A 13,011-nucleotide genomic window follows, 5' to 3' on the forward strand; every position below is an offset into this window, starting at 1 on the left:
ATCTGCAGAAAAGACTGATCTCCCTAGCCTGGTTTGCAGGGAATAGTATGGATCACTGAGCATGCAACCTTCCATGTCCCTTATCACCAAGATTTGATATCCTTTTAAAATTCATTTTCTATTGACTTTATAACTATAAAGCTAATAGTCCTCTTCCTGCTCAGCCAGGTCTGTGCCTCAAATGGAAAGAACTGGGAGTTAAAACAGTAGATTAAAGCTGGTATTGATGTTCGCCTTTTCTGATGCTTGTTTATTGCATCTGCACCAGCAAAAACTAAAGTAAAGCTGCTATGAAAAGAAGAAAGGCTTCAAAACTAGCAAGAAGTCCCCAGTCCCTGAGAATTGCCCACAAAGATGTTTGATGTGACAGAGAAAAATGTTTCTCTGAGCAAAGTATGTGGGTGTCAGTGAGGATGCATCTGTGGTAGTTAAAGTTTGTGCTCTTCTTCTCTTTTGATTCTAAACTGTTTTTCTTTTGTAAATTTTGTAGTTCTTGCTAAAAATTTTGTGGTTGGAGGTGTTCATTCCTCTAAAAGAATGAGAGTGCTATTTTCAAAAGGTGACAAGTCCTAGGCTCAAAAATTGATGTTTTGACAAGTAATCTCAAAGCTTAATATTTAATCATTATACCTTTTAAAATTATGTCTATTAATGCCAGCTCTGTTTTTTGCTGAGAAGAATGTATTTGTTTAAATTTTTATGGCCCAGACCTGAAGACATTATAGAATGATTTTCTTCAAATAGGATGCTCCAAGTCCTGAACACTTCCAGGGGTGGGAGATCCACAACTTTTCTGGGCATCCTGTGCCAGGGCCTCAATGAAGATGAGAACCACTCCTCTGCAGATGGCTGGGAGAAGGAAAGTGCGTTTTGCAAACAAACATTTAAAAGATATTTTCCCCAGTTTTCTTTCAGTCCTAAATCATAAATTGTTTTAACTAGGAAAAAGCTGACTAACTGAACACAATGTAATCTTAAATTGCATAATATGTATCTTCATACTTATTCTTTATCTACTTTCCAATATTGGTAAGCTGAGGGGAAAAATTCACAGTAAGTGGAGATAACAGGTCTCAAAAGAAAAGTTTTCATTTTCAAGCTTTATAGAACCTCCTTTATGGAGTATTGATATCTTAGTGAGTCTTCTTTAATGTCAACTTAAAGGAAATAAGAATATATCTTTAATATCTTTGAGCCCAGTGTAAAGAACACAGTCCCAGTGGGAGGGGAGCTGTGTATTAAAATGTGGTTTATGCTGCAATGGTACACAGGGATCTGCTTGAAATATTCTCTGCCTTACAGGATTCACTACTGAAGAAAAATGTATTTGATAGAAACAGATGCCCCAGCTTCTAAACTTTAGTCCAAGAACACAGCCTCACACCCATCAGCTGCTGGGTGAACCTTTAAACAGGAGAGGCAATGGGCAGGCTGCAGGCAGTGGAGAGCTTCAAACCTCCCTCAGCTGGATAGACAGGAAAATTCAACATTGTGGAGTGCAAAAGTCAACCATTAGTATGAGAAAAAGGGAAAAAGAAAAGAACACTTGTGAAAAAAGAGACCTGATTTTTGTCTTGATAGTGTAACTTCATCAATGTGACAGGAACTGTGATTTTGTTAATACTGTGCTCACCAAAGTCAATGGGATTGTTATAATGAAGAGTAGAATTAAGCCCAATGACTTACTATTTGAAAAGAAAAAGGGCTTTTTCAGGGATAATGCAATTTAACACTTTTTTATAGCAATGGTAGTTTGGTGAGAAAAGTTTAAAACAATAAGAATGGTTTTTGCTGTTCTCACGTGCACATTTGACTCTTCTTATGAAATCAAATTTTGAAAAATCAATGGAATTGCTAAAGTGTACTGCATCCTCTCTGCCATAGAACATGTTTTGCCATATTAGCAAAAAGCCTGGTTGTTTTTTCTTTGTTTACAAGCCCAAGTGATTTGAAAAAAAAAAAGATCAGTTCCAGTGGAAAGGGTCACAGTTTCTGGTAACTGTTTCTGGAGCCCTTGTGTTGCTATTAAATGGAATTCTCCCTTGAAGGCCTGGTCACCACAGGCTGGTCCCAGCCACAGGGAACACCAGCCTTACACACAGTGAGCAATATTTTTCATTGTAGATATCTTGGGGATTTAAGAAATGGATTATATTTCCTTTGAAAAGTCTAAGATGCATTTTTTACTCTGCATAATATTTTAATTTATTTACTTTAATTTATGCAAGGACAGCATCTATTGTGCCAACACACCCTGATGGCTCCCTCTGCATCTTATCAGCAAAACACATATTGAAAATACCAGAAAGTATTAATTTACTTGACTTCCTAACAGCCCTCAAATCATCATTATGATCTGGAATTTTAAGATCATTGAATTGATTCAAGTGGGAGGAAAGTATTTACTTCAGCCATTATGCTCCCATACAAATGCTCCAATCTCCAAAACAGATTGGAGTTTGATGTAGACAACTGAACTACTCCGTCCCCTTTCACCTGGGGATCCTGAAAAAAAAATTAAGTATTTTCTTTCAATGTCTTCCTCGTGCTTTGTCTTTGAAAATGAGAACTAAGTTTAAAATAGATCACAATTACATAAATGGTGAGATTTCTATAATATGTACCTGACCTTACATTCCTGGTCTGATCAAAACTCTGAGCTTATTCTTCCAAGGCAGGAGAGGCATTATCCATTGGAAGACCCAGCCTGAGGAACTGCAATAGCTGACCTCATATTTTTGCTCATTATAAATAAATTTTTAAAAATATTGCGCGCTTTAATTCATATTATTTAATTACAGCACATGAACAGGACCCAAAGCAGACTGCTGAATTCAGAAAGGTCTGTGTAACCACTCTAAAAATAACAGGGTGTAGCAGATGGGTCTGGGGGACCTGTGTGGTTGTGGTTCACAGCTCTGAAAATGCAGTTGGGTTCACAGCCCCTCTTAATATCACCACTGAAACGCACTGATATGAAAATGGGATCTCTGTAAGTGTGGAAGGTGAACATTCCCTTCTCACCTTCTCACCATCATTTTTTGCTGGCTTTGATTTCTTTGCTGGTTAATTTTTTTTTCGCCCCAGAACTTTCCACATCGAAATTTAAACTTCAAGTGTCATTACTTCACTGAAACTAATTTGTCGTTATTACTCCTCATTACCTTTTATCTTGTAATTGCTCTTTAGAGCTTCATACAATCTGCATATTACATTACTCTATGTGTGCTTTACCAGTCCTGATATTTTTTAATAAGCAACATGGTCAATATATACAAATGGTAAGCACCAACCCGATTTTCTATCTGCTGTAATTGGATTCTGCCTTTAATTACAGGTGGTAATGACATTTTAAGCACCTTATACAGGTGTTGGGGGGAGGGTGGGGGTTATGAAATGTTAAGCAACATTAAGAAATTCTAAGCTTCTGGAGCGCTGCCAAGTTTCAGAGGTGCCTTTCAACTCCAAATAGCGAGTTTCATGTGAGGATAATTATAGCTCTGGCCACCTGGACTGCTCCTGTTGGAGTCAGGCAGAGCAGAGGAGTGAACTTGTCTGCAAGCCACACTTCACATCTTCTCTATTTATTTCTGTTTTCATTTAAAATCACTCCAAATATATCATGGCCTGTATTTTGATTCCTAAAAATACTGCAGGACCATCTTTTTGGGTGTGTTTGCTGGCCAAAACCAGTGGCAGAATATATTGTTCTGTATTGGCAGCGTAGCTGAGGTTGGGTGACCTTGGAAAATATATTTGAATTATGTTGATAGCCTCCTTGATCTTGGGGGAGTTTTAATTCACATCTATAATTCCAGCCTGAGAAAATTAGACAGAGATTTGTTTTGGAACTGATGGGAAAATATATAGCCAGCAAAAGGAGTTGCCTTCTCCTTCATTACTTATGTAGCTTCTCCTGGAAAATAACTTCTCCCTAGCAATAGCACTTAAAACTCAGCATTTCTGAGATTAACACTCATTCTCCTGTTTCTTCTGTCCTGACTTTTTGAAAAGAAAGTGAAAGAGACAGCACTTTTATATGTCCTGCAGGAACCTAATTCAATTCTTAATTTCTCCTCCTTTCTTTCCCTTCCTACAGAACCCCTGCTCATTAGTCACAAAGCCCAGGGGCTTATCCAGCCTGTGCTCATTTCCTGGGCTCTGCCAGCCAGGCCAGGACTCCTGAGCTCCCAGGGATGGGGCTCAAGCTGCTCTGGTTGGAGCACAGAGCTTTATTTCTGACATTTACATTAATTCTTCATCTCTAGTAAGCAATTCTGTTGTGAAAGCCTTTAGTGATGTCAGCAGGAGCTCGGCTCTGAGCGCCTCCTGTGAAGTGACATTTGAGAGGTTGGTGGTTGCTGTGGGGTGCTGCTGGATTTTTCCCTGGAAAGAGGTGTCCCATCACCCATGTACCTTGGGATCTGTAGGGGAACAGCCCTGGGGGGGTGTTCAGCCTGGAGAAAAGGAGGCCCAGGGGGGATTTTATTGCTCTCTGCACTGCCTGAAAGGAGGTTGTACCTGGTGGGGATTGGACTCTTCTCCCAAGTAAAAAGCAATTGCACAAAAGGATCTTGTTGCTGTCATCACCAAGAGATGTTTAAATTGGATATTAGGGAAAATGCATTTCCTGGAAAGGTGGTCAGGCATTGAAAGAGGCAGCCCAGGGAAGTGGTGGAGTCACCATGCCTGTAAGTGTTCTACAAACCACCTCAGATGTGACACTTGGGGACATGGTTTGGTGGTAAAGATGGCAGCGCTGGGTTAAGGGTTGGATTCCACGATCTCCCAGATCCTTTCCAATCTAAATGATTCCATGCTGTCTGTGTAGAACATTTCTGCATGTGAAATGTGAAAACAAGCAAATAACCTTAAATATATTTTGAATTAAATTCAAAAATCAAGAACAGCCAAAGGTGAAGTTCCCATGGAGGCTTGCCTTGATTGACTGTACCAAATAATCTAGATGACCTTTTCTTGGTATAATAATGTCAGGATGATTGGCAAGCCAGAACTAAGATTTTATTTCTCCTTGCAGGGGATCTGACCTCAGGCTGTATGTATAGATCTGCTTTATATTTCATTCACAAGATCAGGTAATTTTATATGTATATATCTATATCTATCTATATCTGTATATATATATATATATATAATATATATATATATAACAGCTTCTCAATTTTTGTATATATAGAAAAATATTCTAAATCACTAATAAATGAATTCATAAATGGTCTTTAATAATGGATCTCATTGCAGCTCATTCCACTGATTCACTCTAGAAAGTGGCAGCACTTTTTCCTCTCCATAGTTAATGTTGAAATGAATTTATTGTGTGATATTTTCTCCTAACTTTTCTGCATTTATACCAAAGACAAGGAAGAATATCCTGAAAATTAAGCATGCCACTTGTTAACTTGGTTTTAATTTTTATGGTTTTTTTTTTTTATTCTCAATTTTTCTCTAATTCAGGAAAAAGCATTGTCTAGACAAGATGGCCCAGCACCTTGTCCAGCTGAACATTGGAAATGCACAAGGCAAAGGCAGCAAGAGTCAGAAAAAGCAGTCAGGGAAGAGGAAGGCAATGGTTTTGGGGGTGTTTGCCACAGCTGATGCGTGTTTGTTTTCCAGTTCTCACCTCCCTGTGCAATCGCAGGTTGAGCTCTGTTCCCTGTCCTTGTTTATATTTGATGTCACAGCAAGATGACAAGGTGCCATTAGCTTTTACTTGAAAGGTCACATTGAAGCTATTTTCCTCCAATCTGAGAGATTTCAGCCATAGAAAAATAAAATTTTAAAATTTGGCCCAAGCAAGCCCCCTAACCTCTCCGTATCACAGAGAAATAAGTTAAACATTGAACATTGTATGTTGGGCAATTGCTTCAAAATTGCTCAACTCACTTTTCAGTCCCTGGTGTCAGTTATTCTCTGTGTGAAAGAGAATTAATTCTTCCATATTTGGGAAGTTATTCTGCAAATTTTAGCCTGTCATTAACAGAAAAAAAGGATGTCAGGATATATTTTAACTGCTTTAAACCCATGCACTGAAGTTATGTTTAATGTGAAGAATATTGGTTAACCCATCCCTGATAATAAATTCATTGGGGTGTCAGATGTGCCACTGGGCTCCTGGGGCTGGCTGAAGATTTGGATGTCTCAGCTAAGCCATGGTGACTGACCCTAGACTGACCCTATCTGATGGCTTCGGCAGAATTGCTTGTTCATTTTGTCACTTTTAATTTTGTGTTGTTACTAGTATAGTGTTTGAAATTAAGGCTCAAACTTTATTTTCTCTGGACCAGAAAAAAAAAAGAAGAAAGACATATCTCTACACTGCTTACATGAATATTGACCACAAGGTGAGCAGGACGCTCCTCTTTTTTTTTGTGAGAAGCCTGCTTGTCAGCATGCCGGTGATAGATCAGATGTAAAGAAAATCACTTCTGCAAAACCAATTTGCTAAGGGGCTTGTAAAATCCATTTTTAAAAAGTTACTGAGGCAAAAAAAGCGAAGGACCAGCCAACCAGATATTTTGATTGGCTCCTCAAGGTCAAAACCTGATTACTAATTCATCAAATACCGGTAGCGCCGCTTGAAGAGCAAACAACTCTGTGCAGATGTTCTGCCTAATAATGCCAATATGGAAGGAAGGTTTTACTCACTGCCAATATGGAAAGAAGGTTTTACTCACTTTTGGCAGTGCTGCCGTGGTGGGAGCTGTGGCCTGCAGGGCACTGGCAGCCCAGCTCCGTGCAGGGACACCGGAGAGCAGCGAGGATCTCCTCCCAGGCAGCAGAGGGCTGGTTTCCAACAGGGAACTCTCCCTTCCTGCTCCCCAGCACTCTCCTTTCACACTCATTTTCCAAAAGGGCGATCAGTGCCCTCGCCCAAGCCATGTCATCTTTGAGCTGCAGGTCCAACAGGCAAATATCGATTGCCTCATCCAGGTGTTTGGCCAGGAGGCCTTTGCATGCCAAGCCAATGGTGGAGTTTGCAAGAATTTGGTGGCAAATCTCCTGAGCTTTGGTGGCAGTCAGGCCATTGGGAGTGGGCCATGACAGTGGGATTTTCATCCGAACCCCTTCAAAATAGTCCTCGGGGAAAAAATATGCAAAGCTCTCAGAGTGTCTCTGGGCTGGGCCATGCACTGGGTGAAAGGATGAGTCTTTAAAATACTTGTCTTGCCTTTTTGCTTTCCTTAGCTCTCCTGTTGGTTTGGTAGAGTCAATGGAGCTGTTGCTATTCATGGAAACATTGTGTGGGAGGTGCTTTAGTGGGACCTCGGGGCTTCTTCGCTTTTGGACTGATTTAGAAAAATATCTTTGACCAAAAGCCTTGGTCGGTAGTTTCCCATCTTTTCTCAGAGTTGACTCTGCTTCTGAGTGAGTGACAAACTCAGATGTAACATCCAGATATGGGATTGCAAAGCTGTGGTCCACATGGTCATGATGGCAACCAGAGGGCTCCGGGGAAGGAGTCTGAAAGGCATTTTTTGTGTTTGCCACGGGCACAGGCTTGGTGCTCTCCTTCTGGCATCTGCAGAAGCTTTTCCTTTGCTTCCTCTCAGAGGGTGCTGGAGCCTTGTCAAATAAACTCTTCCCTGGAGGAATTCTGATTTAAAAATAGGAAGGGATTAGAAGAAAAAAGCTTTCAACAAATTAGTCTATCATAGAAGGAAACTTTCACTTAGGGTAGGGTAAACATAAATTCCCAATCTGCAAAAGTACTTGAAAAAACACTTAAGTTTAACCTGTTTTCTTTAGTCACTTTTGCACTGCCCTTCTTGAGTTGTCCTATGTGTTTTCTAGCCATTCATGGAGACTTTTTATACCAGATGTTTAAGTGGTTTGCTGGAGCATTGCCCAACTGCTTGACTTCTCTTTGCAGGACTTTTTCTGAGGTGCAGGTTACCCTTTGTGTATTGTACTTGAAAGAGGCCTTCGATTTGTCCCTGGGTGTCACAGCTAACTCTTGGAGAATAAAAAAATAGGTCATATTTGTTTCAAATCCTATATTATGAAAATAATCTTTATCTGTGTGCCTGATCTGTCCTCTAAGATGTATATTGCTAACTTTTTTCTTTTAAATGTCTTCCCCCTCTTTTTTTTTTTTTCATACTTCATTTCATTCTTTCCTTGTACTAGAGGTTTCTCTGATTTTTTTTTTTCTTTCAACACAAAGCAGTTCTCTATTGATCATAGGGCTAGGCTATCATATAAGCTGAGATGATTCTCTTCCCCCTTTTAAATTTAGTCTTTAATGATGGATGAACTTCTAGAGACTTCAGTTTGAATAAACAGCCATGATTCAAGTTTCTTCAGAAATCTCATATCTCTTATTGATCTTGTTTGTTCAGCACAAGAGGAATCCTAGAGCTTCACAGGAAAGGATATGTTTTTTGCCCCAATATTTTGCAGCATGTCATTACCAGAAAAATTTGAAAGAGCACCAAAAATTAAAATTATTTTGGCATTAATTTTGTCCTACAGCCAGAATGTTGGGGCTTCAGGAAAGGGAAAGCATTCGCCAACATATTGGAGCCAAACACTAGATACTGTTGTTGGAAACTGTAATTGCCTTTATCCAATTTGTTAGAAATACATTTTAAATGGCATATCTGATAGTACCATTTTAATCATTGGCACAATCATGACTTTAAAACAGAACATCTTAGTGACAGTGGCAAAATGAACCTATTTCTCCTCCTGAAACATGAGCACAAACATTTATGGAACTGTTTTGCCCAAAGTGTGGGCTCAGCAGGAGACAGTATGAGACAAAAGGGTGGTTTTCATGCTCATGGAAATGCACAAGCTGTTCTGCACTTCTCTATGGTCTAGGAAAATAAAATGTTTTTGGTGATTGAGAGATTTGTCCTTTGAACAGAACATTTTAGTGTCTGAATGAGCGTCCTTCACGCTCCATTCCTCTGGTTCTAATAGAGGGGTTATCTGCCCCTGAAGCTTCCCTCACTCAGCATCAAGTACATTTAAATCTAGACTAAGGCAGCAGTGGTAGCTCCTCCTTTGATATAATACTACATAAACTAGAAGCTATTGTAAATATTATTTATTTAATAAAAAAACAAATCAACCACATAAACTGGTCCGGAATCAGGACAGAAACTTAATGCACCAATGAAAATTTCACTGAAATGAAACTCTTTTGCCTTGATGTCTTACTGAAACAAAATCCTCTGTTAATCCCATGTGAAACCAATTACCTTCTTTTGGTCAGCCCCTGTCCACAGACAGAGGTGTATGGTGTGGAAAGAAAGGAAACCCCCTCCTTCCTCACAGCCATGCATGTACAGCTGCTCCTCAGTGAGCTCAAATGCCCCTCTGTCCCCTGCATGAGATGACCAGACTATCATTCCTCTGAGCCACCCACTATAATCCAGGAAGAGCTAAAGAAAAGTTTTTTTCATCCAATTGAGTTAGATGCTATTATAGAGAAAGTGTCCAGAATTTAACAGCATTGCTGCTGGTCTCTTGGCGTATTTTTAAATGTCTGAAGATTTTATTTTGCCTACTTAAATCACATGTTTCAAAATTCATCTCTTCTCTGGTTGCTATTTAGTGGCTGGGAAGCTCTGATGTTGTTTTACTGTTTAAAAGTTGTGTTGGAAAGCTGGTGTGTAAAACTGATCTGTGCATGCAGGGCCCTGCAGCTGCTTGAGAGAGGTGGGAGCCAGGGAAAGCTCTGAACTGCCAGATGGTGGGCACTCAGATGGCTTCAGGTGCTGGAGAAAGCTTAGCATGCTTTCAGGGTTATTTAAAATGAAATTAAAAACAGCAGCAGAAAAGTCACCCTCCAGCTTTTGTTTTTTACTGGGCTCTTTCTCAGTGAGTGGATCAGAGAAAGATCCAGTCTCCTCTGGAGGTGACCTCAGTTTCTCTGTTGGTTTGGTTTTTTATACAGGTTCTGAGGGCTCCTTGAGAATTCATCCTTGGGAGTAGTGCAAGATGAAACTCACCACCCCTCCTGCCCTTCTCACTTAGCAGGAGCTTCTGCCTTCCCTGAGGAATCTCCATCACACAGCCCTAGAAAACTCCTCAGTGCTTCATAACCAAATTCCTTTGCACTGTGCTTTGGCTTCAGCTTTTTCAACAAAATTGCTTTGAGCAAGTGCTCCTAAGGACCTTTTAGCTCTTTTTTGGGGCAGTGAGTTATTGGCTGGTTCTTGCACCAAGCTATTTCTCCATCTGCCTTCCCAGAAGCAATCTCTGACTGATTACCCCATTATTAGGATGTTTCTGATGGCTGTTGAATTCTAAATAGTAGAATTCATAATGACAGGCCAAAATAGACATTAGGTAGCCATTATTTAGGCCCACTGAATAGAACTAGAATATGACAGAGGTGCTTGTTTATTTTCTGAAGTGTAAGAAGCCTAAAAATTCGTTGCTCCTATAGGATTGTGCTGACCTCCCATATATGGATTAAGTGCTATGTTAGTGTTTTGCCTTCTTTTTCCTTACTTCACAAACCAGGCTACACAAGCAAACCCATTTTGGTTTTAGGAGCACCTATTAGGCATGTTTGAAGTTCAGCAACAGGAATTAAAATGTGGGATAGGGATAGAGACAGGAGCAGGGATAGGGACAGGGACTGTGACAGGGAGATGTCAGAGTCAGACTCCTGGCTCTGTTTCCAGACCATCTGTCCCAGAAAGTCCAGGTTTTCAGAGCTCACTGTCATTATTAGTAGAGTTGATATTAGGTTTTAGCATGGTACATGTATTACCAGACTTTGTCAAAATGTAACATTTAATCTATACTCACATGTTGTAATTAGCATTCAGGAATAAAAGAACAAGAGAAATACGAAACCCTTAATTAATCCCTATTGTCAGCTACCTACATTTTCAAGGGTGGGTGAGACCTGCATTTATTTTTTAACAGCTGAGAGGGATCTTAACACAGCTGTTAACATGACATCACTTGTGAATATAAAACTTCTCTCTTGGAAACTGCTGATGTGTTTTGTGCTGACTGAAGATTAAGCCCCTGTGCTGCTGGCATGGAGATGGGTCTCCAGGCTTCTCCCTTAGGTTAAGGAGATCTCTTTGCAGGCCATTAGGGGAGTCTGTAATGAAATAAACCCATCAAGGCCATTTGGAACAGTGCTAAGTGTAAGAGCCGAAAAGAGGGATGCAGGACTCCAGGGGCTCTCCAAAATGCAATTTATCCCATCCAAGAGGTTACAGCAGTCCAGGGTCATGGGTGACAGAGCCTGTGCCTACAGCTGTCAGCTCCAGCTGCAGGCAGCCCTGGAGACCCCTTGATTTTGGTTACATTGCATTTTATACTTCCCTTTGCTGAGCATTTTAATACAGTAGAATAACCTATACCTGAACTTTTATCTACAGCCTATCATAACTACTATAATTACCATATTCATGTTACTGTTCTCCAATCACTAAAGTCAGTACAGTACAGTTTAAGCTAGAAGTTGTTTTTCAGTTTTCTTGCAGTGGAAAATTCTGAGACCTTTTCTTTACTTGCAACATTTGCTGACTTGTTTGCTTGTGCTCTCTTTTTGCTTGGTAAAAACATCTTCTTGTTTGAGGTGGGTTTATCCTTTGCTCTAAGCCATAAAAACCCCTTCTAACTAACACACCCTTTGCCTCCTTGGTTATCCAGTAAGACTGGCTCAGCAATTCTTTTCCTCCATATCAAAACTTGCTTCAATTTCCATTCCTTCTTCAGATTCTACATTCAAAAATCTTTCTGCTAAGCACACACATATCTGTGAGACTTTCTTGTCAAACTTTCGTCCTCCCCAACAGCTCAGAGCATCTCCTGGCTGGGCTCTCTGTACCTCCACTCCTCTATGAAGTCTTCCTGAGGCATGTTGTTGAGGTCGTTGTGAGCCCTCCCATCAAAGAGGCCACACAAGCCCCGGGTGCTGTTGAAGTCCCTGCCCGGTGTCCTCACTGTCACACCCATTCCCCGCTCGCTCAGGTCTGCTCGAACAAATGCCCCAGAAGGGAACAGGATCTGAAAAGGCAGAACAAAAAAAACCCAAAACTCCAGTGCATCGAAGCTCTTACCAGGCTTTTTATGCAATAAAGAACATCTCTTTCCATAAGCAAAAATTTCAAAGCAGGATGTTAGTGATGGCTGAGGTAATTTAAGATCACTTAGAAACACTATAAATATTTATTTGTGCTATTATTTAGCTTGCTTTCAGATTCCATGGCATTAATATCTGATAGCATTACATAAATATATAACTCTATGAGTACTTTCTTCTTAAATTAATATTTGCCTCCATTGAAGTTTTCCCAGTGGTAAGTTACCAGCTAATTTTTGAAGTGACTTCCCTGACAATAAGGCCAACATTGTGTCTTTTATATTAATAATTTTATAATAATAACTTTTTTTAGGGAAACTGCCAAGATTGAAAAATATCTTTCTTCCTTCTAAGCAATTGTTTCATTTTCCAAGGCCGGATTATCCAGAAAATGATTGTGTTTTAAAGTGGATAAAACAATTTTCTCATTAAAGGACTAGTGGTAGGCTTACACTGACCTTTAAAAAGGAAAAAAAAACCTAGCAGTGTTCAAAACAAGAAGTAACTGTGTGGATAATGGATTTTTCAGATTGGTTTACTAACCAAATAATAAAAGGGGAAAAAAAAAGCAAAAAGAAAATATCTGTTCAACTGACTTTTTTTTTTTTATTTGCTGTATTTTTACAGGTTAAAAAAAACTATTTGAAAATTTTCTGAGCCTGGAGAGGGAGCAGGAACATGCTATCCTGATAAGTAGCATTAATACTTTCTTTTTATCCAGAAGTAAACATTTTCAGTCAATCTTAAAAAATACATTAGAGTTGCCAACATCTCATTATAATAATTTCAAAGTATTATTTTCCTTTTTTAAGTGGCCCCTGCCTAAATATAATTTATTAATCCAAATAATGTCCTTTGTTTTCCTTTATTTTGGGTGGGGATTTTCTGGTCCCTTTGAAGTTCCTCCCCATCATATCTACTGATACCTG

The 13,011-nt window shown here is 39.6% G+C and overlaps 1 protein-coding gene across 1 annotated transcript in view; it reads right to left on the reverse strand.

Annotated features, from left to right (window-relative positions):
- Nucleotides 1–6,687: 6,687 nt before the first annotated feature.
- Nucleotides 6,688–13,011, reverse strand: part of LOC139593394 (von Willebrand factor D and EGF domain-containing protein-like) — a 164,564-nt gene continuing 158,240 nt past the window's right edge. Inside the window, exons 10-11 of the mRNA XM_071434220.1 lie at nucleotides 11,828–12,006; nucleotides 6,688–7,615 (exon numbers count right to left, since the gene is read on the reverse strand). Of these exons, the coding sequence (XP_071290321.1) occupies nucleotides 6,688–7,615; nucleotides 11,828–12,006 (1,107 nt within the window). The remainder of the gene's footprint in view (nucleotides 7,616–11,827; nucleotides 12,007–13,011) is intronic.

This window comes from Agelaius tricolor, unplaced genomic scaffold, assembly GCF_023055355.1.
Source record: "Agelaius tricolor isolate 1412-34295 unplaced genomic scaffold, bAgeTri1.0.p SCAF_10, whole genome shotgun sequence".
Classification (NCBI taxonomy): domain Eukaryota; kingdom Metazoa; phylum Chordata; class Aves; order Passeriformes; family Icteridae; genus Agelaius; species Agelaius tricolor.